This window comes from Brachycentrus maculatus, unplaced genomic scaffold (genome assembly GCF_059751285.1).
Source record: "Brachycentrus maculatus isolate JH-2025_06_01 unplaced genomic scaffold, ASM5975128v1 h1tg000258l, whole genome shotgun sequence".
NCBI classification, from domain to species: Eukaryota; Metazoa; Arthropoda; class Insecta; order Trichoptera; family Brachycentridae; genus Brachycentrus; species Brachycentrus maculatus.
In genome coordinates, this window is record NW_028281009.1 from 632,788 (window position 1) to 656,793 (window position 24,006).

Sequence of the window (24,006 nt, forward strand, 5' to 3'; positions counted from 1 at the left end):
ACTCTTCCCCCAGTAGAGATTAGAAATAGTGAAAGTGAGATGATCTTTAGAAGAAAACGAAAAACGCATTTGTTTGCTAAATAATTTCCACTGTCTAATTTTCCCGAATTCGATCACGGTGAAACGCCCTTGAGGTAGTATTTTACGAAAATAGCGCTATATATATTATCCATATTTATTAATTTTTATTTTATATATGACGTTTCATTTCTATCAAATAGATATGTTTTTTTAAACGGAGTAGTTATTTTGGAAAGAAGCTTATTTTATTAACTTTATTTTGGCAACAATCTCATGTTTCAATTTTGATCAAAAAATCTAAGGTGACTTTTTTTGTTATTATTTTAAGATATTTACTAAAATAATCTCGCTATTTTTTAATGTATAATCCAAAGAATATTTTTAAATAAAGTGAATTGTGGACTGATGGATTATAAAATTAATTATGTCAACAGCGTCAATAATTTATCTATTTTATACATAGAATAGTGAAATGGTTTCATATGACTGAAGAAGTGTTGTCACATATAAATTTACTCGACCACAGATGGCAGTTATGCAAATATCATGTTTTTTACTATTCGCCCAGAGATTACGCATTCAGGCTTGTCTCTCAGATAAACTTTTAGTAAATCTATTGAAATCGAGATGGCAGTAATACAAATAAAGTGGTTACATTATTGATTCAAAGATGTCATGCATGCATTCCGTTTTGATTCTTAGAAACATTTCTAATAAATTTGTAAAAATAGAAGTAAAGTAGTAACTAAACACCATTTAAAAAAAATCATAAATAAGAATTGCCAAATTCATAATTACCATCTTGTCCTTTCATTAATATTGGCATGTGTAAACCACATTAACTATAAACTGATTCATGTTTTCCATAATGTTTATCAAATAAAAATGTTAATTACAAATATTTTTATTATTTAAAGCATTAATATTGTAGTCAGATATCATAATAATTTTTTGTTTACTGGTTTCTAACTGGAAAGTTTTGAAAATACGTTGAAAATACTGTATGTGAAGCGGTATGACTTCGTCAGGAATGAAAATGTGAGGAGAAGATCCCAAAAGCTCCTCATAGTAGAAGTCCTGAAGAGGAGAAGATGGACATGGTTGGGACATGTTCTTAGAATGCCACCTGAGAGCATTAATCCCTCATGTCTTTTCTTCCGACTCCGAGGATTCTGGCGCCCCGGAAGACCGCTGACGACCATTCACCGACTATACTCAGCGGAACTTTGGGATGCCGGACTGACCTGGGAGGAAGCCAAGGAGATGGCGGGTGACAGAATGACTTGGAGATGTCTCGTGTTAGCCATATGGTCTACCTAGGGATTGAACATGGAAAAAAGAAGGAAAAGAAGGTTTCTAGACATCCGTCAGGACATTATGAGAGTAGTACTATGATTGTGACATAAGTGGATTTTGCATGCTAGTGCAGTAATTGGGATGATTACGTTTAAAATGGACTTTAGGTACATTGAGTAAAAGAAAAAAAAATCTTCTAAAATTCTTTATTTAAGAATTATGTAAGTTGATTTTCTTGTAATTTATAACTAAACACTTTCATAAGTTGATACACTCCTTTATCTGGCTTTATATAAAAATTCACAGTAACAGTTAAGTAGACTTCCATATATTGATGGATTGATATTGTAAATACTGTAATAAAAAGACAACACCAATGTCCAATAAATGCGATAATTCATAAAAGTATGACAAATTGTCTATTTAGTGATAAAAAATACAAGAATAAGGCAAAAATATCAATGTAGATAAACACAAAAAAATGCATCCCTAATGGCACAACGGTAGAGAATACACGTTGACTTAATAAGATTACAATGATGCGCTGCAAACAAAACTGACTAATTACTTAATAAGTAATTAGTACCTCTATTCACAGATGATACACACAAGTGTTTACATAGTTGTCCCCTGTATTTCTGCAGAGTTTCGCATATTAACATATTAAAGTACTTTGATATAACATAAACCAAATTATATACGATAAACATAATACATATTACCAAATAACGTATGTATAAACATTTACACAACTCAATACTGCTTTCGTAATCACACTTCAGTTTTATTCCAAAACCTACTTATTATATCATAATCAATACACAACCATTAGCAGAATAACAATCACTATGTAATTTAATTAATATAAATGTGGCAGTTGAATCGTGTAAACCAGAGGTGACGAACTCAAGAGGCATCAAGGACCGCATAAGGTATTTTGGGTACGCCGGCGGGCCACATAAAAAAACTCAAAAATCTCATTTTCATTTTCATTTTTATCTAACTTTTAGTGAATACAGTAGAATCGCGATATAAGTAATCGCGATATATCGAAAAATGACGTATATCGAAAAAGAAAAACAAATTTATTCCCTAAAACTAATTTTTCATACAAAAATGCATTTATATAACGAAATCCCGTTATTATGTATAACAAAATCACTTTTGTCCCGTACGAAAAAGTGCCAATACATTTAAGTAAATTTATAACAAATAAAAAATGTTATGATAAAAATATTTCAAAGCCGCGCCGCCACGGCGCCGCGCGGAAATAAAAAAGATGTTAAGATAAAATTATTCAAGCCGCGCGGCGATTTTTAAAAGTAATTCATACAATATCCCATCATCTTGAGTAATTAGTAATTAGAGTCAATGAGTCAGTGAAATGATTTACTTTAGCAATAATAATTCTTTAGTTGTGTCGCCTACTTTCAAAATCCGCTAGATCCAGTTTTATAAGATTTCAAAATAAATACTCTATCGGAATGCCAGTTGTGGTTTTTATTGTTCAAAATTTTTAAATACTTGAAAACACCGCTAAAAAATACTTAAAAACAGCGTTGTATTTCAAATTCCGATATATTCATGAAACTTGCCTTCTGACCCATATCGGTCAATCAGAGAGCGGAGATAGGTCAAAAGTTAAGATGACGTCATTATCGATTTGTGTCTCGTGTTTTTTTTGAGTACTGAAAAACTTTCCAAAAAAATGGGAAAATTCTCTATTTTAAAATATTTTATATAAAGATAGACAAATCTTTGAAACATAAATGTTATCCGGAGAATTTGGATTTTTTTTGTAAAATCGACTTATATGGATCTGGCGGATTTTGAAAGTAGGCGACGTAGTTATAATCTCTCTTCTTATTTCAATGAAATTATTTCTGTAGGCCATAAAAATTCTCAAGTATATTCTCTCCCATAATCAGTCCACCTGCTTATCTCAATGGTAGACAATAATAATTCTTAAATTACAATCCATCTTTTTATCTCAATGAAATGATTCTGTTGACAATAATAATCCTCAAATTGCATCCGTCTTTTATCTACATCGTAAGGGCATTTGTCCACTACACGGAATAATTTTACCGTCCGTCCGACACGTCAGTTTGCGTTTTAAAACGACGATTTTACGATCGAATTTACGCGCAACGTGTTCACGCACCGATCAAGAGCTCCGATCCAAAGAAAGATGGACAAAAGCACAAGCCAATCCAAGCCAATCGTCATTTTAAAACGCTAACTGACGTGCCGGACAGTAAAATTACACGGAATTTCGGGTAGTGGACAAGCGCCCTAAGTGGGGCGTAGTGTCGGGTAAGACAATCTGCACACTATTGGACTAGCGGAGTAACGTGTTACGACGTACGACATGCACGCATACTTACAAAGCACGCCACACGCGCAAACACAACGTTTGTGTATTTTTACGATTTTATGTTAGGATTTGATTCCCGATTTTTTTACAAATTATTTATTTCCGTCGCTGCAAATGAATGACATTATGAATAACATTTACCAGACCCAACATTACAAAATTGTTTTATTTCAACTTTAAATATGGCCAATAAAAGCAACTAGGAATATTAAATATGACGGACAAATTCGGACAAATACGAATTTGTCCGTTTTATAAGGATTTTGAAGGAATAAAGAGATCAAACGGAATTTGAAGGATTATAACGGAATTTTAACGGATTTTAGGAATTTTTTAGCGACGGCGAAAAAAAATTCATCGCGTAAATTTTGGAAAAAAATTTTTTTTCGCCGTCTCGTAATTTCGCAATTTCGTAATTTCGCAATCTCAATATCGAAAACTACTCTTTGACGTCTGACAACACTGGCCGTCAGTAGCGCGCAAGCCGTTCTCGTTCTCGGCTTTGGCGGCTACTTGTGATATTATTATTATTTTATTCTCATTTTCAGATACATATTTACCAGACCCAACATTACAAAATTGTTATATTTCAACTTCAAATATGGCCAGTAAAAGCAACTAGGAATATTTACGTTTTTTCGGTTTTAAAATCACATTCTCATATTGTGTACAAAATACATACGAGTATCATCGATTCCCGCGGCACTTTTATCACCGTAAGGTTAATAAGAAAACTAGTGAAAATATGTAGGTATTCAGTTCCCTATGGCCCCCTTCCTCCTTTGTTTGCAGAACTTGCGATCTTTTTGAAAAGCCGCGCAACATTTTTTGCAACGGCGCGCAACATATACATACTAAGTATGATTTAAAAAAATTCGTTATATGTGGGAATTCGTTATTACGAATTAATATTTTTTGGTCCCTTGGATTTCGTTATATCGCGATTCTACTGTAATTTATTATCAAAGACAGTCACATGCGGTACAGTAGATTCAACTTAATGATTTTGTAAAAAAATATCATTTGTTCCGGTACAAAAAAAGGTTTCAATGAAGAATTAAAATACATGAAAAATATAACCGCCAGTATCTGCGTGCCGCAAAAAAAAACTCCCGCTAGTTTGACATGTGTGGTGTAAACTATAATATGAGCCTATTCTTAAAGCATCTCAATGCGTTTTTGCAATCAGTGGTGTAAAAGCTAAAGCGCACATTAAAAAAAAAAAAAATCATTAATTGATTCGGCAGTCACTTTGTGGTAAAATCTATCCATTTTTAATTAATGTTTTACTTAGTAAATACCACTATTTCTTAAAATCTACTGTGACACGTGTTTCGATGCATTCCGCATCATTTTCAAACACCGTATCCGTAATACGGTGTTTGAAAATGATGCGGAATGCATCGAAACACGTGTCACAGTAGATTTTAAGAAATAGTGGTATTTACTAAGTAAAACATTAATTTTAAAAAAAAAAGTTGATGATTAATGAACGTCATACAAAAATGCGGAAATAAAATTATAAAATTGAAACATATTGTTGAACATTTGACCGCCACAACTGTATTGACACATCCCACATGTTGGACAAAAATTACACAGATGAATTTGACTGCAACTGAATGTTTTTCAGAGTCAACATTGGAACGTGCAGAGACATCTCTTGGGATAATCTTGCCATGAGATGTGAGAATTTTTGTCAAAAATTTGCAGCGTGCCGGGTACGACTATCTTAAGGGCATCGAAACAAAGTATTTTTTATATTTATAGTAAAGTTTTTAATTAAAAACAGTAAATTTATTCAAAAAGATCTAAATACAAATTTGAATCATTTTTAAAATAATTAATTTTTAGCTATTGATATTTACAGTATGAGATACTTTGAATGAAAACTATATATGTATTTTCTTTATAAAAATATCTAAAGTTTAAACCTTCATATGTCCCTTATTTCTCTACATATTTCAATAAGAATGCTACCGATAGTCTTGTGATTTTTCATATTAATTTATCAACCAATAATCACACATATTGATATTTATCCATTGTTTCTTTTTAAGATGTTTATTTTCAAAAGATGTAAAATTTCAATTATTGCAAAGTGGCAATTTTGCTTTCATACCCTTCGAAAAATAAAGATCATAGATGCAATGCTGGATTCAAAGTTCAAAGGAAAATGCAATATCAGTAAATAATAATACATAGAGTGTCAGAAATGCTTAGAGTGTCAGAAATGAAGACTCTGAGAAGCATAACAGGCAAGAGTCTTCGAGATAGAATCAGAAATGCCAAGATCAGGGAAATATGCGAGATCGAAGATGTCGTTAGGTGGCGAAGGCAACGAAGAAGACAATGGTATACGCATGTGAGGAGAATGGAACCATCCAGACTCCCCCACATCGCACTGTACGGCCAACCCCATGGTAGACGACTCCCGGGGAGACCACCAAAGAGATGGGCCGATAGCTGGGAATCGACGTCGCAGGAGGCTAATCCCTCTTAAAAACAGGCCGCAAGGCCTATAATAAGAAGAAGAAGAAGAGAAGAAGAATAATACATAGTTAGAATTTGTCAACCTAATGTTGCATTTGCCTTTAAAACTAATGGGGGCTCCTGAAAAAATGTCAAGGATGTCTAAGAATATTATGTACATCAATATTGAAAAATACTAAAAGTAAGTTTTTTTATTAAAATTCTTATAAATATTTTGAGCTACATATAGGGAAGACACTTTTAGTAATCATAAAATCTACTGATAAAAATATTTCTATGGTCTGTTATTTTCAAACAATAACTTTTAAAACTAAATTATTAATGTAAATATTTAAATGTATAATCTCATAGTGTAAAATAAGGCACATGTCACATATCGCTCACTCCTTTCAAGAATGTCATAAATCAAAAATCGTCAATTTTCAGTTGTGCATGTTTTCGGAATGCCCAGAAAATGTACTTTATTCCAGCAAAAGCGGTATATTTTTAATTTAATATTTACCCGCTAAAGGGCAGAAAGTGTTGTTTTTGCATTTTGAAGAAAATGTATTGTTCATTTATTTTTTTAAATAAACTACATGTTTTTCAAATGGAGAAAAAACCATCAGGTTTTACTTAAAAAGATCTGTTGCACAGTAAAAAGTTCAATAAGAGGCTTGATATTTATTTTTAATACATTTCATTATATTTTTAAACTTTAAAAACGATCTCCTGAAAAATCAAGTTTTTTGATTTATGACGTTCTTAAAAGGAGTGAGCGATTTATGTATGAATATATCTATAAAATCCACATAGAGCTTCATCGAGCATTAAATTACTAACTAAATCTAAACTTTGTACTATTAGAGATATAATACGTATGAATTAAATACATTATCAATAAATATATGTACTTAATCAAATAAGGGTAAATATTACACAGTACATATAAAAAATATATAAAGCATCTATTACAAGATAATTACTATTTTACTATTACAATGTCATGTATCTTCTCTTCTCCTATTCCTTATCCGCAACCAATGGTGCATAGGGCACTGCATCGTATTGACATAGTGTTATCTTGATCGTTAACAGATGAAGGCAAGGTGATCACTCCTGCGCTTCAGTGACCAATTCAGGGTAAAATTAAATAAATATTAGAGTGTTAAATAACTAATATTTATTTTCACCCTCCCTGGGAATCGAACCCGGGACTTCCACCATGGCAGCTAAACAAGCTAACCATTACACCACGGAGGTGTCATGTTTAGTTTCACGTAATTTATTATTTAGTTGTGTCCGCCTCTGTAGTGTAGTGCACGCTCGGCTACCGTTCTGGAGGTCCCGGGTTCGATTTCCAGGGGGGTCAAATAACTATAAGTGATTTTTTCACTGAAATATTTATTCAATATTACCCTGGACTAGTACCTGAAGCGGAGGGCTGATCACCTTTCCTTCATGTGTAAACGATCAAGATAACACTGTGTTTATATGAAGCGGTGCCCTATGCACCATTGGGGTGCGGATAAGGGTTTTATTATTATTATAATTCCCATTTGAAAGCTGTCAGCCCTCGCAAATACCCTGAAACAACTGTTTACATTTTTAAAAAAATAAATGAAGACCACAAAACTATATATAAAATGAAAAACACATGATTTCTCATTGTTACTATTAAATTTCAGTGTTGAAGAAAGAAAAAGTGACCTTGATGTTTAAAGAATTGAAACTATATGTAATTACTTGTTTATTTTCATTCTATAGGCATAATATTCAATTATGTAACTATATTAACAAAGTCAAATTATAATAAGTGATCTGAACACTCAGTTGAGGTTTTATATAATAATTTCAAATAAACTAGTCGAAACTTGCAGTTTAGCATACTGCAAAAGTAAGTTTGTAAGCACCAGGCCATTGTGTATATATAAAATAATCCCATATGACGGATATAGATTTTTAAAATGTGTAAAATATTGGACAAAGATCTTCCTCATACAACTCCAAAATGGACAACCTTTATTTTGCTGGTTTTTTCTGGCTCTTCACTCTCTGAAAGATGATAAGACAAAATGGTTATTGCAAAAGGTTGGTTAATCATAAGATAAGACCGACATTGCTTTTTGAATACAAGTTCTAATTGTTTATTCTATCAAAATATCACTCAATCAATGTTGTTGAAACCGCAAGTCAGATAATAATCAAAATTACCCTACATTATGGTATTGCAAAACTCTAAATGTGCAGTTAACTAATATGGTCTCATTAATAGATTCGACACTCACTTTGTGGTATTAAATAAATAAAAATAGGAAACAGCTACTACCCCCTCTTCAACCTTCAACGTCCCAAGGACCCAACTCTTAAGTTTAGAATTAGCTTCACTAATAAATAATGTACTAACTAACTAACTAACCATCCAGGGGTAGGCAGAGAGAATAGAACACCACACCACTCTATCTTTACAAATATTCTTTGCCTCTTCCACGTTGATGCAGCTCCTCATACATACCGCCGATTATTTCGACTCCTAACCTGATCGCTTTTAAGTATTTGACATACCCGATTGTGCCAAGTTTTTCTCGGTCTTCCTCTGCTCCTTTTTCCAACTACATTCGCCTCATAAAATTGTTTTACTGTTCTTTCCTCACTCATTCGTTCCACATGTCCAAACCATCTCAACACACCTCTCTTAATTTTAACGATAATGCTTAATATTCATAATATTATTAATATTTAAAGCATTTACTTAGTGGTTAGTCATTTTTACTTATTTATTTTTTTACAAAAATGTTAATAAAATTAGTATATAACCACTCACCGAGATTTTTACGTCTACCGGTTTCGAGACGTACCCGTCTCTTGGTCAGGACAATCACTAACACAGCATGCAAACAATACTACCCTTCACCACCAGAGCACCATTTACACGCTCAAAACTACACAAAATGTCTAACACATGCGATTTTTGGTCGACCCGAAGACCAACATGCACTATAGTTTTCAATACAGACATGCGTTACGAGCCGAGGTTAAACGTACATTAAAATTAGACTAGGAATCGAATCTACTTATATACTTGTAGGATGAAAGGAGTGGGGGGAGTTCGAATTGGATATTGACGAATCGTGTTTAACCGATGTCGAATCAAACAATGGACTATATGTAAAAATGTGTAGTTTTGAGTGTGTAAATGCTGCTCTGGTGGTGAAGGGTAGTATTGTTTGCATGCTGTGTTAGTGATTGTCCTGACGAAGAGACGGGTACGTCTCGAAACCGGTAGACGTAAAAATCTCGGTGAGTGGTTATATACTAATATTATTAACATTTTTGTAAAAAAAATAAATAAGTGATAATGCTTACCTCACCTTCCTTATTTCACCATTCGAACATCTGTCATACATAGTTTTGCCGCACATTCGTCTGAGAGATCACATTTCAACTGCATTCAGTCTACTAAATGATCAAAAGGATGTAAAAAATAGTACACAATAATTTTAATAAATTCGTTTTTATTGTAATCCTGTACCATACACAGAACCATTCTGAGAATTTATTTTTCTGAGAAGTTATTTTTCTGAGAATGTATTAGTCATTTAAAATCCTACCTGGGTGAGGGGAAAAGTCCTTGAGATAGTCGTGGTTGGGGTGGCACAGGGGCAGGCTGTCTGCTAGTTCTCGTCGGGGGTCCGGAGTGACTCCACTCACAATCCTTGTTGGACGCCTTTCTTTTCGGGGGATTTCCTAAAGGAAAAGAAAAACAATTAGAAAATGAGAGCTATATCAAAAGAGTTGACCGAATCCACTTTAAACGCAGTCATCAGCAGTCTATAACCCGGAGAAAAAGATAATAATAAATTAAGAATTTTGAGGAAATAAACAACTTACTTAAACAATAAATAAAATTGATCCGATTCTTTATTTTTATTCAATACGTTTGAATAAAAATTGATGGTTGTAAACCATCTGTTTAAACAATCTGTTTCAAAATTCAGAAAATAGGTACCATATAAAGCATGAGCTTACAAATTCGAAACATTGTAGTAAAAAATGCAGAACTATAAATATGTAACCCAAAAATAATGCAAAACGGTCAAAAAATACTAAATAGAAAAATATTTTATTTATTGTTTCGGCATTCGCTTTGTGGTAAGACATGATGAAATTGAAAAGAAAACACTTGTTTTTCACCACTCGAGTTATGATTATATTTTAACGACTAGTTTCGGAAGCTGCAAGTAAACTCAAGAAGTAAAATACAAGCGTTTTCTTTTAAATTTTAAATGAATTAAATTTTACAATTTTTAAATTTTTATTTTATGAAAATATATAATTACCGGGACAACAGCAACCGTGACAGTATCCGAAAACTTCACTTTGTTCTTTTCCCCCGGTATTTTAGCAGGAGGAACATTTTCCCCTTGCGTGGCGAGAGCCTTGCTCTGATTCCCCGTGATGAACATCTCGCTCCGATTCGGCGTGAAGTCCCTCTTGTACCGGGAGACAGAGAGGGCCGAAAGCAGGTCGGACCGCCCACTGGACGCGTTGGACAAGCACGTCGGGAAGTAGTCCAGTCTGCTTGGGAACACTGCAGGGGGCGCCGTGGTGTTCGCGGGTAGGGGAGTGTTGTTGTGGATGGGCAGTTCTTCGCGGATGCTCCTCATTGTCGGCAGGTCTCGCAGCCCGTGCGACGACAGAGACAAGCCTCTGATCCCGGAAGGAGGGTAAACTGGACTGTACATTTGCATCAGATTTTCCGGCTTCAACGGAGGGAGATTGAGGCGTGGCCAGTCAAGACGGGTGGATCGATCTACAAAAAAATATCAATATTCAAGATTATTTATTTTCATTAATTGATTCGGCAGTCACTTTGTGGTAAAATCTATCCATTTTTAATTACTGTTTTACTCAGTAAATACCACTATTTTTTAAAATCTACTGTGACATGTGTTTCGATGTTTGAAAATGATGCGGAATGCATCGAAACACGTGTCACAGTAGATTTTAAGAAATAGTGTTATTTACTAAGTAAAACATTAATTAAAAATGATTTACTTTCTATTAGACAACGGAGAGGCTTGTCATAACCGGGTAGAGAGAGATCTCCAACCCAATGGACCAAACAGGTGAAAGATATCACAGGCCTTTGTGTTGCGGGAGCTCTAAAGGCTGCACAATACAGGGACCAATGGCGGAGTGTTGTCCGAGGTTCCAGAGGAAGCCAGCAGGGGGTCACGATCCTCAGCAATGAGGGAAATGACCAGAGAAGAAGAATTAGGCAGTCAATCCACAACCGCAAGAATTTTCTGTTCCACACATAACTCCCTTAGTGTTAGACAAATAAAAGTTTGGAAATTGGACTTACAATATCTTGTACAAGTAAAAATATACAATTATTTACATTATGCTATTTATTCACCATTTCCTACCTCTAGATACTATTGAATAATGTATTATCTTGAAATGAGCAAGATATTGGTGACAGGATACATTACGCAATTAACCTTAAAAAATTACCTATGAGAAATATCTCTAGAATCATCACAATATAGGAAAACAAATAAATTGAAAGCATTAAACTCCTCTTGTATAAAAGAGAAAGCTTCTGAAATAGAGATGAGAAATCGCCAGAAGAATAATTAGACCTCACCATTCTCTGTGTTGTCACCCTGTAGCAAGTCAAGTGCAGTGTGCTTGGGTTGGCTCGGCAGCTGTGGCAGGGGAGGGGGTGGCCGGCGGGGAGTGGCGGGGGGCGGACGCGGTGACGGGGGCCCGTACAAATCCAGGGTGCCCCCCTCTCCCTCACTCTCGCTGGAGGAGGAGCAGCGAGAGCAGGACAGCCGCGAACATGACGAAGCTGAGAATTCATACAAATAACAATACACATATACAAAAGTTCTTTATCTAAAATCAATGCATGAATCTAACCCAGGTAAGAACAGAATATCTTAAGTGCTCCAAATGTAACAAAGAAGTTTTTTCCACTATGAATTTTTCAGAACATTCAGGAATTCACCAGGGATTGAATCTAGGGCCAATTAATTTTTTTGATGAACAAATACAAATTTAATTTAAACAGTTTTTACAGCCTGCATCACGTTGCTTCCCTGAAAAGGTGGGCAGAGAGAATAGAGCCCCACACCAATCTATTTTGGCAAACAACCTTCGCCTCTTCCACTTTTATGTATCTCCTCATTCATACCTGCCGATTATTCCGACACCTGACATGGCCCACGTATTTGAAACACTTGATCATGTCAAGTTTTCCTTGGTCTTCCTCTGCTTTTATTGCCAACCACATTCGTCTCTTAAATTTGTTTTACTGTTCTTTCTTCGTTGTTCGATTTGCATGGCCAAACCCTCTCAACACATCTTTCTTAATTTTATCAATAATGCTTATCCCAGCCTTGCATCCTTTTCTTATATCACCATTCGAACATCTATCATACATAGTTTTGATGCATATTCATCTGAGAAATTGCTGATTATAATGCTCGCTTCACCATTTTGCCCTTTATTGAACATTCATATTGCATTAATTCCTGAAACTTGTATGTATGCAACGGTCTTAGGTACTTTTATTCAATAATATCCAGAATGGTGAACGTTACATAAGTGTACAAAGTGATCGCTTAAGCCAGCCAAATACCAGGTCATAAACTATGAGAATCTCAGATTTTCGACTGCATTCTTTTGCCAACTCCATGCTTCACTTCCAAACATACTTTTATAAATGATGTTATAAATCAACTTCTGACTCCGTAGTGTAATGGTCAGCACGCTCGGCTACCGTTCTGGAGGTCCCAGGTTTGATTCCCAGGGGGGGTTAAATAAATACAAGTAATTTTTTCACTCTAATATTCATCTAATATTACCCTGGAATGGTACCTGAATCGAGGGCTGATCACCTTTCCTTTGTGTGTTAACAATCAAGATAACACTGTATTTATATAACGCAGTGCCCTATGCACCATTGGAATTATTATTAAAAAAAAACATGATAAGGGTTTGAATTGAATTGAATTGAAATAAATCAACTTTCACATACCAGAATTTAAAATGGCTTGAAAATATTACCATATTTTAAAGCTGATGAAAATGATGTAATGCTCAATCTGCAGGGAATTTAAAATTCAGTAGCAGTGTTCATTTGGCTTACCGCAGGAACTGGCAGCATCGTGAGCATGCTGAAGAGCTTCCTCGGCCAATTGCTGTTGTCCTTGGGCGTGCGCTGCGTAGTGAACATCCATGAAGAGATCCGCATGTCCCACATCGATGGCAAGGCAGAGTGCCTTCTCTAGCCTCCCATATCTGCAATTTAGTTCCCAAATATCATTACATAATGAACAAACTAAAGGATCTATTAAATCATTAAATGGGTAAGAGTTTGCAACTTCAAGGTTTAGAGGTAGATAGGTATTTAGGAAAACGAATGTTTGGATAAGGGAAAAGACCAAGGTAACAGATGTGGCTCAAAGACTCGCGGAACAAAAGTGGAAATGGGCAAGTCATGTGGCACGTATGCCACTGAGGATAGATGGATGTAAAATGTGCTTGATTAGAGGCCTAGAACAGGATGCAGAAGCGTGGGTAGGTCCCAGAGAAGATGGCCCAACGACATTAAAAAAGTGGCGTCCACTGGACTGGAAGAGAGTCGCGTCCAACAGACAACTGTGAAAGTCCAAGAAGGAGGAATTTGTTCAATACTAGACACAAAAAGAAAGGTGAAATAAGTAGGTATTTAGGTATAAAGGAAACTTTGTTGCATTGAGGTCACAAACTCTCAAAAGACGATATATTCTATATTTGATAATGTTACCTGATGAGAAGGTGGAAGAAACGTCTGCATAAGTCCTGAAGATGAGGTAGATGATGCAATCGGACCATCGGAGCCAGAGGAGTGGGCGGTGCCAGGAATGTTCCCAAAGCTGCTTGGGCAACTTGCTCTCGTTCCAAGGTCAAGGGGGCTCTAAGAAATATGATTAAACGTTTAAAAAGACTCAGAAAAAAGGTAAGATCAGTTTTTTAAAAAAATTCCCACAAAACGGACGAAACCGATTTTTTATTGTTATGAAAGGATGTCTCTGTCTCTCACTTTCTGGATAATATGCTTACATCATCAAATTTAAATAATTAATATTTTATCTCTGCTACTTGAAATAAACAAAAAACTTACGAAAATAGTGTATTGATGAGTTGATGCAACAGGGCGAGACATGTGGCTCCCTGCGTGCCCCAGTCGGCCCCGCGTAGCTGCGCAAGGGCCCTGGCTTCCTGTCCACGTCGTACTACTATTGGCCGCTCCTATATATGATAGTAAAAGAAAAAAAAAACATTAATCAAGATAATAAAATAATTACAACAACAAAAAAGAGTTTATATTTTCCATTTTACATTAATTTTTTTTAACACATTCACTGCTAATTTATAAAAAAAACATGATATCCAATTGATGCTCAATACAAATATAATATTTGAAAAACCATAGCTAAATAAATAATTTACATAAAATATTTTCTGTAGTTAACCTTTGACAAAACAATGTTATAGAAATAGACCAGTTATTACTATCACCAAATCGCTAAAACAACAGTGCAATGATACAACAAAAAACATTGTCAACAATACATTCATTATTGTAGACCAAATACAGATTTAAATCTCTTTTTTGTACTGGGCTCAAGTAACACATCAAAGTTTAAGTAGCCCCGTTCTACAGTATATAAGTGATTACACAGTATGAATAATAAGTCATGTTTTAAACAAAACATTATTTTTAAAAAATCAGGTTTTAAATCATGGATACCGTCGAAAAAGTCTGTCTATGATAAGTCACATAAAAGACACATTTGTATAGTGTTTCGCAAATGTGCATATAAGCTGGGATTAAGCGGATAAATGAGCTTACCATCACAGTAGCAGTGGAGTAAAGCCGCATACAAACAAGTGGTCCCCCGCGCAAGAAAAGCAATAGTAAACCATCTGCAGCCAAGAACCTCGGATCGCCAGCACAGTTCTGGTCTCCACGATGAATGTTCCAAACCATTTGACTAAGCGAAGGTTCTTTCCTATAAAGCAAGATAGTAAATATTAACCCAATCACCGCATTTCAATTCAGTTTTGATATTTAAACAGTTATTTTTGTGATAATCAAAAAGTTTTTATTAAGTTATAAACAATTTAGATAATGAATTATTCGTTTAAGTTTTGAAGAAGATCACATATTTGATTTATTTGTGATTTGAGATATGTAATTCCTCCAAAAAAAATGTTTTTTTATGTACACCTCTCTTTCATTTTCAAACACTAGCGCTCAAGTTACTATTACAATACGTGGCGCAAGCGAGATTCACATATATTTTGTCAAATTACGGCAGCCGTCAATATCAAAATAGTCCCATATTATTTTATCGTAATATGTAAAATATTTTTTCTTTTGGATTATTTACACATATTATGTCAGTCGCATTAGCTTTATTTTAACCCAAATATCATTACAATATTAAACCATTATCAAAGGTGTTAAAAAGTGAATACCAACGGCGGAACAAAACTAATACATAAGGTACTCCAGAATAAAAAAATAATTAAGTGAACAGAAAACATGTTCACAGCTATGCGGATAAATGGTATGAAAATAAAAGAATTCTATTTTACTTGAAGCATGTTTTTTGTGAGACCTATTGCCCAAAAATTTTGACTTACTTATTAAGTTAAAATACATAAAAAGAATAAAAAATGTTTATATGTAAAAAGAACTTCACCGACAAGACACACAAGGTGGCTTGGCGAATCACTGCAAAAAAAAAAAAAAAAAACTTAAGTGTGTATTGACAAAAAGAGCTTACTTGAAGTATGTTCCGAGGTCCAGGAGCGTATCGGGGGGTGCGTGATCTCCCGGGGGCGAGAGGCGGGCGGGGGCCAGGGCCGTATCCCAGGCCTGCAGCTGCGCCCCTGAGCCCCCCACCACTACCCCTCCGCTCCACCAGCTGCAGGCTCGCGCCACCTGTGAAAATTCAATATCAATTAACTGATTGATAGCGTTAGAAAAACTTGGCGGCAAGTTTATTTTAATAACAGAATAGAATGCATTTCACAAGAATTTGGTGAATCTCAGATCTCAGACTTTAACCCTTATAGTGCTGAGCTTATTTTCACATATTTTGCATAAATTGCTAATTGCTTTTCATCATCACTACTTGACGAATTTGACTTTTACTTTAAAAAATACAAAAATCAATGTTAAATTCACGGCAAAATTATTTTAAATGGTTATTTATAAATGTTATTAACTTATTACAAACGTTATACATGCGCGCGCTAAGACACGTCCCTACAGGTCGATACCTAAATCAAATTGCGCAATAGTCGGTATTCCGACCCTACGCACTTTATACGCATTAATAGAAAGTCGATCTATCGACGGTTCGCACTCTAAGGGTTAATGTACGTTATTCTGCAATCCTTAGTGCATGTTGGTCCTTGTGTCAAAAATTGCATGCAATAAACATTTTGTATAGTTGTAAGTGTATGAATAGTGCTATGGTAGTGACGTGTAGTATTGTTTGCATGCTGTTGTAGTGATTGTCCTGACGAAAAGACGGGTATGTCTCAAAATCGGTAGACAAAAATCTCATTGGGTGGTTATATACTGACATTAATAAAAAAAAATTGTATTTTTGCATGTTTTTGTAGAATAAAAAAAGTAAAAATGACTAACCATTAAGTAAATGATTGAAATATTAAAAATATTTATAGTAGAATGGTGGCATATTTATGTATAAAAATACATTTTCAAAATCACTGTTTACTTAACACACTTAGGACGGGAAAGGTATTTCTACCCATTCGGTCGATTGATGCTTGAAGACGAGAAGGGTATTTTTACCTTCTGCGCCGGCCTCATTTCAAAGTCAGAAAAAAAGGGATTATGAAATGTTTTTATATGAATATTATATACCAATCTCTTTGTTAAGGTATAAACTATATATATACACAGTTATCAAATCTTGTTGCCAGCAGTCCACAAGCGTAAAAAACACTTGTCCGAAATGTGTTAAGATAATATTTTTACAATAATTCTATATTGGCCTTTTCAATATTTGACCACCACTAAAAGGCCACAGCCCACATTCCAAGATTCTTGGACTCAGCTTACGGTTGCACAATTTCTAAACCCACGCATGCCTTGTCTAAGCATTAACGAGTGCTTACAAAGGACGCGGTGATGGTTGTGGTCAAGTTGTGCGTGGAGTGGTGCAGCAGCAGGGAGCGGTCGCTGCAGGCGAGCAGCAGGCGCGTCTCGCAGGGAGAGCGCGCGGCGCAGGTGGCGGGCGCAGGCGCGGCCAGGCGGACCGGCTCGCCCGCAGCCGCGCACCCACCGCGCGCGGCCCGCAGGCGCCGCCACTCCACCACCACGCCGCCCTGGAATGCAAACGCACATTTAATATCGCTTTTACAACACATACTCCCCCCCCCAACACTACTGTAACCTGTCTCTGCATATAGAAAGGTGATCTGCAAAATAAATGGTGAAGTGGTGTGAAGCTCTAAGATTCTATTTTTATTGATCAATTCATGAATTCATTATTGGGCGACTATTGCTCCGCAGCATAATTTTTGGCCAATGAAGGAAATTTAAATAAATTAGAAATTCTTCAAACTAAAGCTACGTTTAATAGTGTTTCAGAAAAGTAGATATAATAATGTAGAAAAAAATTAAGAAGAACTTACCTGGGTTACCTATAAAATAGAGGCTAATATATAATACATATTTAAAAATAAAATAAAATCCCTTAATATTTTATGAATAAAGTAGTTTTAAATAAATAAATTAAATAAAATAATCACGTAAGCCAGCCAAATACAGGTCACAAGAGCTGTAAATGTCCAAAGACATCTATAATAAATCTTGAAAAAATCTTGATTCCTGGCAAATGCCGATTTTGAAAAAAAAAAAAAATTAAAATACAAATAAAAATAACAACTTGAATAAATACCTTCTTTGATGTCTTCTGCTCTACGGAGAATATAATGTCATTGTGAAGGGTGGAAAAAGACACACACAATGGGTCGAACTCTATTCGGTGATAACACAGCAAACTCATTTGAGATCTGCAAACAAAATTATATTTCAGTATATTTATGCCATGCATTCTAAACTAAGAATATGCAAAACACACTTTTCATTAAAAATTAAAGACATAAATTAAAAACAATAAGTAACAAAAAACAAAGAAAACATAAAGACTTCTATTACCTAAAGTATCAATATTTAATTTTATCAAAAGAGCAAAAGTGTCAATATTCATTAACATTAGGTGTCAATATGTCATTTTATAACTAACATTTTGAAAGCTGTCCCACCGCATGCCCTGATCTGATACAGAAGCATCTAGGCTTCCTGACAGATCTGCTCTTGCTAAGTATTTTTTTTTTAACTAAGTTGCGAAATTTATTGAAAATGTGAAACAATATAAAATTGTATCCCGATTTTACTGTGAATTTACATTTAAAAGCTTTCAATATACCTGTCACTGCCAATCTAAATAAATACAAGATTGTAAGTCCATCACCAAATTTTCTAGAAGTACCCCAGTGTAATATATATATATTTATAACTAACAAAATAACTTGGTTGTAAGCTGCCCATTGCTCCTATTCACAAACCAAGGTAAATTAAGAATTTGTAATTAGAGGTTCAATAAAAAAGCCATTCCTCACCCCCTTTATACCTCATTCAGTAGAATCTACCATTTTAAGTCAATTATTGTCAATCTTTATCGCATGTGCTTGTATCCCCTTTTGTTATGTTCCACAAAATTTCCAACAACAATATATAAATCGATCATATACTTCTTGTATTTTTTCTATATTTTAGTTCACTCACTACGGAGGCCTAATCTACATACGGTTACATCAGTCTCTGTAGTGTTTTTTTTTTTAGTTCATTCAAGAATCGTCACTCAGTATAAATATTGTGATTGCTATGTACTTAACTTTTTTCGATTCCTGATAGATATTAGATGAATAAATATCATTTTACACTCTAAAAATGTAAAACAAATATTAAAAATTGAGAAAAATTATATCACAGTGACAGATCGAAAACGAGTGACATAACAGGGTACTGTTTTTTATAATGTTAAAAAAGATCTGTATAAGCGTTAGATTCTAGAAATATTTATTAAATACAAAAGACAAATCTATTTCTTTACAGTTAAGTGTGTATATGGTATTGTCATTATGAAATTACAGTTTTTTAGATGCTTACATCGTCCACCTCCGTGGTGTAATGGTTAGCGTGTTTAGCTACCATGCTAGTGGTCCAAGGTTCGATTTCCAGGGGGGGGGGCGGTGAAAAAATATATATAAATATGTATTGGAGATTTTATACTCTAATATTTATTTAATATTACCCAGGACTGGTCCCTGAAGCGCAGGAGTGATCACCTTGCCTTCATGTAAGTAACTATCAAAATAACACTGTGTCAATACAAGCAGTGTCCTGTGCACCATTGGGTGTGGATAAGGGTTAGAAGAAGCCATATTACGCATAATTATTTTTTAATGAACCTACCCGCTGAGTGTGTAGATATGCACATTGGCGTGATCACTATGGGGACTCCAGGGGAAAAGATCAGATGGGGATGCTCTGCTCCACAGTAGCGCGGAACTTCCGTCACAGCTCCCGGAAACACCGAGAGAACCTCGCCCTCCCCACACTCCTCCACCCACACCTAGTTCTACAGTCTGAAATATATACAGAATGGTTGAGTTAAATCAGAAGATGCATTTTTCAGCACTATAACTTTGTCAAATGGTCAAATTGCTATATTGTTTAATAATATAACTTTGTTTTAAAATCACTATAAATATTTTATAATAACTAAATTTTAATGTCTACCGGTTTTAAAACCAACCGCTTCTTTTTCAAGACTGATTAATACTTGAAGTCTTGAAAAAGAAGCAGTTAGCTTCGAAACCGGTAGACATTATAATCAAGTTATAATAAAATATTTACAGTGACTTTAAAACAAAATTATATTTAATTATAAAATGCAAAATTACATACTTATTGCTCCAAGTATACATTATGTGTTTTATAATAATTTGATTGAATTAAATCTTGACAAAACGTTAAAAAACATAACTTGACAAATTTTTAGTTTTTATACTGTAGTGAATGAGTGATATTATGTGTATTATAAGTGATAGAAGACGAGAAGACAGATCTCCTGGCTTTAATTAATATAACATTAACATTTAAAAAATGAAATAGATTAATAAAGGTGGATAATCCATTGGGAGATTTACAGAAGGAAGATCTCCTGGCTCTGGAATATAAGAGATTGGTCGGGGATTAGGACCGTCGAGGCGCTATTTAGAGCTGCCCAAGACGAGGACAATTACTCTCAAGTGATAGTCGGCGTCAGGGGGGCCTGACATGACACTAACAGAAAAGAAGATAAATGATAATTTCTATTGCAGATATGACTCATGACTGACATTTGATTTTTTCGTTTCATAGATTAAAAAAAAAGATAATGTTGGATTACTGTATTGATACATATTGCTCACTCCTTTCAAGAACGTCATAAATCAAAAATCATCAATTTTCAGTTGTGCATGTTTTCGGAATGCCCAGAAATGTATTATATCCCAGCAAAAGCGGCATATTTTTAACTTAATATTTACCCGCTACAGGGCAGAAAGTGTTGTTTTTGCATTTTGAAGAAAAGGTTTTGTTTAATTATTTTTTTTGTTAAATATACTAAATATTTTTCAAATGGAGAAAAAACATTCAGATTTTACCTAAAAAGATCTGCTGCACAGCAGAAAGTTCAAAAAGTGGCTTGATTTTTATTTTTAATACATTTTATTATATTTTTAAACTTTAAATACGTTCTCTTGAAAAATGAAGTTTTTTTGATTTATGACGTTCTTGAAAGGAGTGAGCGATATGTAGTATATCAATTTTTTTAGTATTGTGCCACTCTTCTCTGAAGGTTGGCAATTATCGTAGCAATTTTTTCTTTGTCTGCAGCTACTCTATATACCGGCTTAGTGCTACAGTGGAACCACTCGCTCAAATTTTAAAGCCAGGATATACGATTTCTTCCTATGCTGCATTTCCCTTCAACTTACATATAAAGTCAAAGTTTTCTATTTTCCCATGCGCCTTTAAACATCTTCATAATAGCAATTAGAAAGAGCTAATCTTCCACAAAAAGAGAACCAAAGTGTAGCATACCATAACAATGTCTAGCATGAGTCTATGATATTGTATAATCAAAAAGAACTTTGCTTACCCGAAACAGGCTTTCAATTTATTTCCGCAAGATAAAAATAATTGTAGGGGACTCATTACCTGTAGCTTGGGTTCTCGATTGCTCAATTTTTCTGGTAAAGTGCTCTTAATAGACGGTCGGTTTAAGCTGACAAGAATGGCTTGATTATCATTGTATGTGAGGAGTATATGTGTATCGGTGTAGAGAACTGAAACAAACAAGCACATGCACAATGTTTGGCACACACAAACACACGCAGAAACATGCATAAAAAGTAATCTAAATATAATATTACTATTTAAAAATGAGCAAGCCTAATAACATCTTCCAAAACATTATTCTCTATTTTGTGGTCCATTTATGCAAGATGTATGTAAAATAGCAATTGTTTTTATTTTGATTTACCACATTTGTAGTATGGAAGTTCGACTGCATGTGTTTTATCCAAAAAAAGATCAGACATTAAAAGCGGTAAAATCAAATTCGTAAAATAAAATCAGTTATTGTAAGAGATTGTAAAAATAAATAAATGCTAAAACGATCTGAATGATGAATGGAAGAGTGGATCTGAGAAAGAAAAACGGTCTTTAAAACAGATCCAGGTATGTGGAAGAAGCTCTCAAAGTAGTAAGATTTTTTTATACAATTTAATACAACTTCTATACATTTCCACTTAATACAATTTTAGTTGCGCTGAGCCTTATGCTTATTTAACCTTATAATTTTAGTTAGCGTTGAGTTATCTTAACATTTAACCGTGTGTAATTGGATATGAGATCTCATGCATAGTACTCAAACATGCTAAACACTACAATACAAAAAAACACAATTTAAAACATTTCAAACTATTTTGTAACTAATATTTTAAAACAAATATATTTAAACTAATATTTTTGTCCGCCTCTATAGTGAAGCTACTCTATAATGGTCAGCACGCTCGGCTACCGTTCTGGAGGTCCCGGGTTCGATACCCAGAGGGGGGGTCTAATGAATTTAAGTGATTTTTTCACTTTAATATTTATTCAATATTACCCTGGACTGGTGCCTAAAGTGGAGGGCTGATCACCTTTCCTTCGCGTATTAACGATCAAGATAACACTGCGTTTATATGATGCAGTGCCCTATGCACCATTGGGGTGCGGATAAAGCGGTATAAGGCAAAAAAAAAGCAAACAAAAAAATACTCGTTGAGCAACTAAAGTCTGTTTGCTGCAGTGAGGCTAATAATGAAAATGATGAAATGTAGTTTAGAGATGAATATAAAAATGTTTATTAAAAAGAAATTCATAAAACATAAAACGCTTGTGATTGAATCTTTATAATACTAACCATGTACAGGATACGAAGGTAACCGTGAAATTGACAGGTTGGGAGCACTTTGTCAAGTAGAACAGAGTAGTACTGACTTTCAGTGATTAAAGTGTGTAATAAAAATTAAAAAAAACAACACCAAACGACATAACACTGGCACAATACTTAGATGAAATTGAAAATTTTAATATACCTTCGCTAATATTAGATGACAACAGTTTCCCTACGAGATATCGGTCATACAGAATCCTTGTTATCCTTGTAGTAGCGGGGTCTAAAAGTATGTGGACTATTGTCCCAGAAGAGAATAGCAGGAGAAGGCGTGCGGGGCCTAGCCAGTGACACAGCAACGTTCGCTGGGTCTTGAGCAACTCGTTTAGTTCCCGCAAGCGTGACTTGAGGGCCCCTCGAAGGCGCCAAGTGCCCCCTCGAGCCTCGACCCAACGCCTCTTCCCCTCCACATACACAGAAGGCGGTGCTGACTTTTTGCTTTCATACCTATCACAGAAAAAATGCAGATATTATAGGAAAAAAAATTATGCTTATTTTTTCATCAACTCTGAATGCCTACTTCAGATTAATCATACTTCAGGTCAGCAGAATAACATATTAAATACATTTTTTAAAGTTTTAAACTAATATAAATCGAGCTTATTCTTACTTGAATGCTCCAAGATCAGTGTGCTTGATAGTTATATCATCATCTGTCGTCCAGAAATGAGTTTCACAAAGATAAGTCAACATGATGTTGGGTTTTAAACAATTTTATGTATCATAAGGATGTTAGGCAAAGTATAGTAATTTAATACATTATAAAGAAGTTTCTATTCGATTTGAGCTGCGTAGGAAAGAATTTTGCGATAACGAAACGTGTTTTAAAATACATTGTGCAATATTTCATTCACATTAGCACCACATCAATTGTATGAAAAATAGTTTAAAAAAAGTTTTTGGTGCATTTCCAAGTTGTCAAAATTTACAAAGCATAACCATAGGCAATACTACCGCTGTCATTATAGTACTGCCAGACACAATAATTGAAATTCATTTAAAAATTATTTTAATATATATTTCTTTCATAAAGTCTTATTTTTTAAAGTTTTTTCTTTCTCACATTTATCACTTTTGATAAAAAGATTCCTATCCAAACTTTGGCACCGGTGCTTTCGAATATTATTTTTTTTATTTTTTTATTGACAAATTATTACAATGGCAACTACAAGTTTACTTATTGTC

At 34.5% G+C, this 24,006-nt stretch overlaps 1 protein-coding gene across 1 annotated transcript; it reads right to left on the minus strand.

The window, feature by feature from the left end:
- Positions 1–7,724: 7,724 nt before the first annotated feature.
- Positions 7,725–23,773, minus strand: frtz (WD repeat-containing and planar cell polarity effector protein fritz). The gene is made up of 15 exons (XM_088265828.1): positions 23,432–23,773; positions 22,964–23,268; positions 21,540–21,667; positions 19,749–19,921; positions 18,169–18,283; positions 17,384–17,593; positions 16,018–16,175; positions 15,078–15,237; positions 14,346–14,473; positions 13,989–14,138; positions 13,329–13,480; positions 11,820–12,026; positions 10,507–10,979; positions 9,778–9,913; positions 7,725–8,221 (listed from the first exon to the last, which is right to left on the minus strand). Exons 1-15 carry the CDS (start codon positions 23,512–23,514, stop codon positions 8,163–8,165), a joined length of 2,637 nt encoding a protein of 878 aa, XP_088121954.1. The 5' UTR covers positions 23,515–23,773; the 3' UTR covers positions 7,725–8,162.
- Positions 23,774–24,006: the final 233 nt, after the last annotated feature.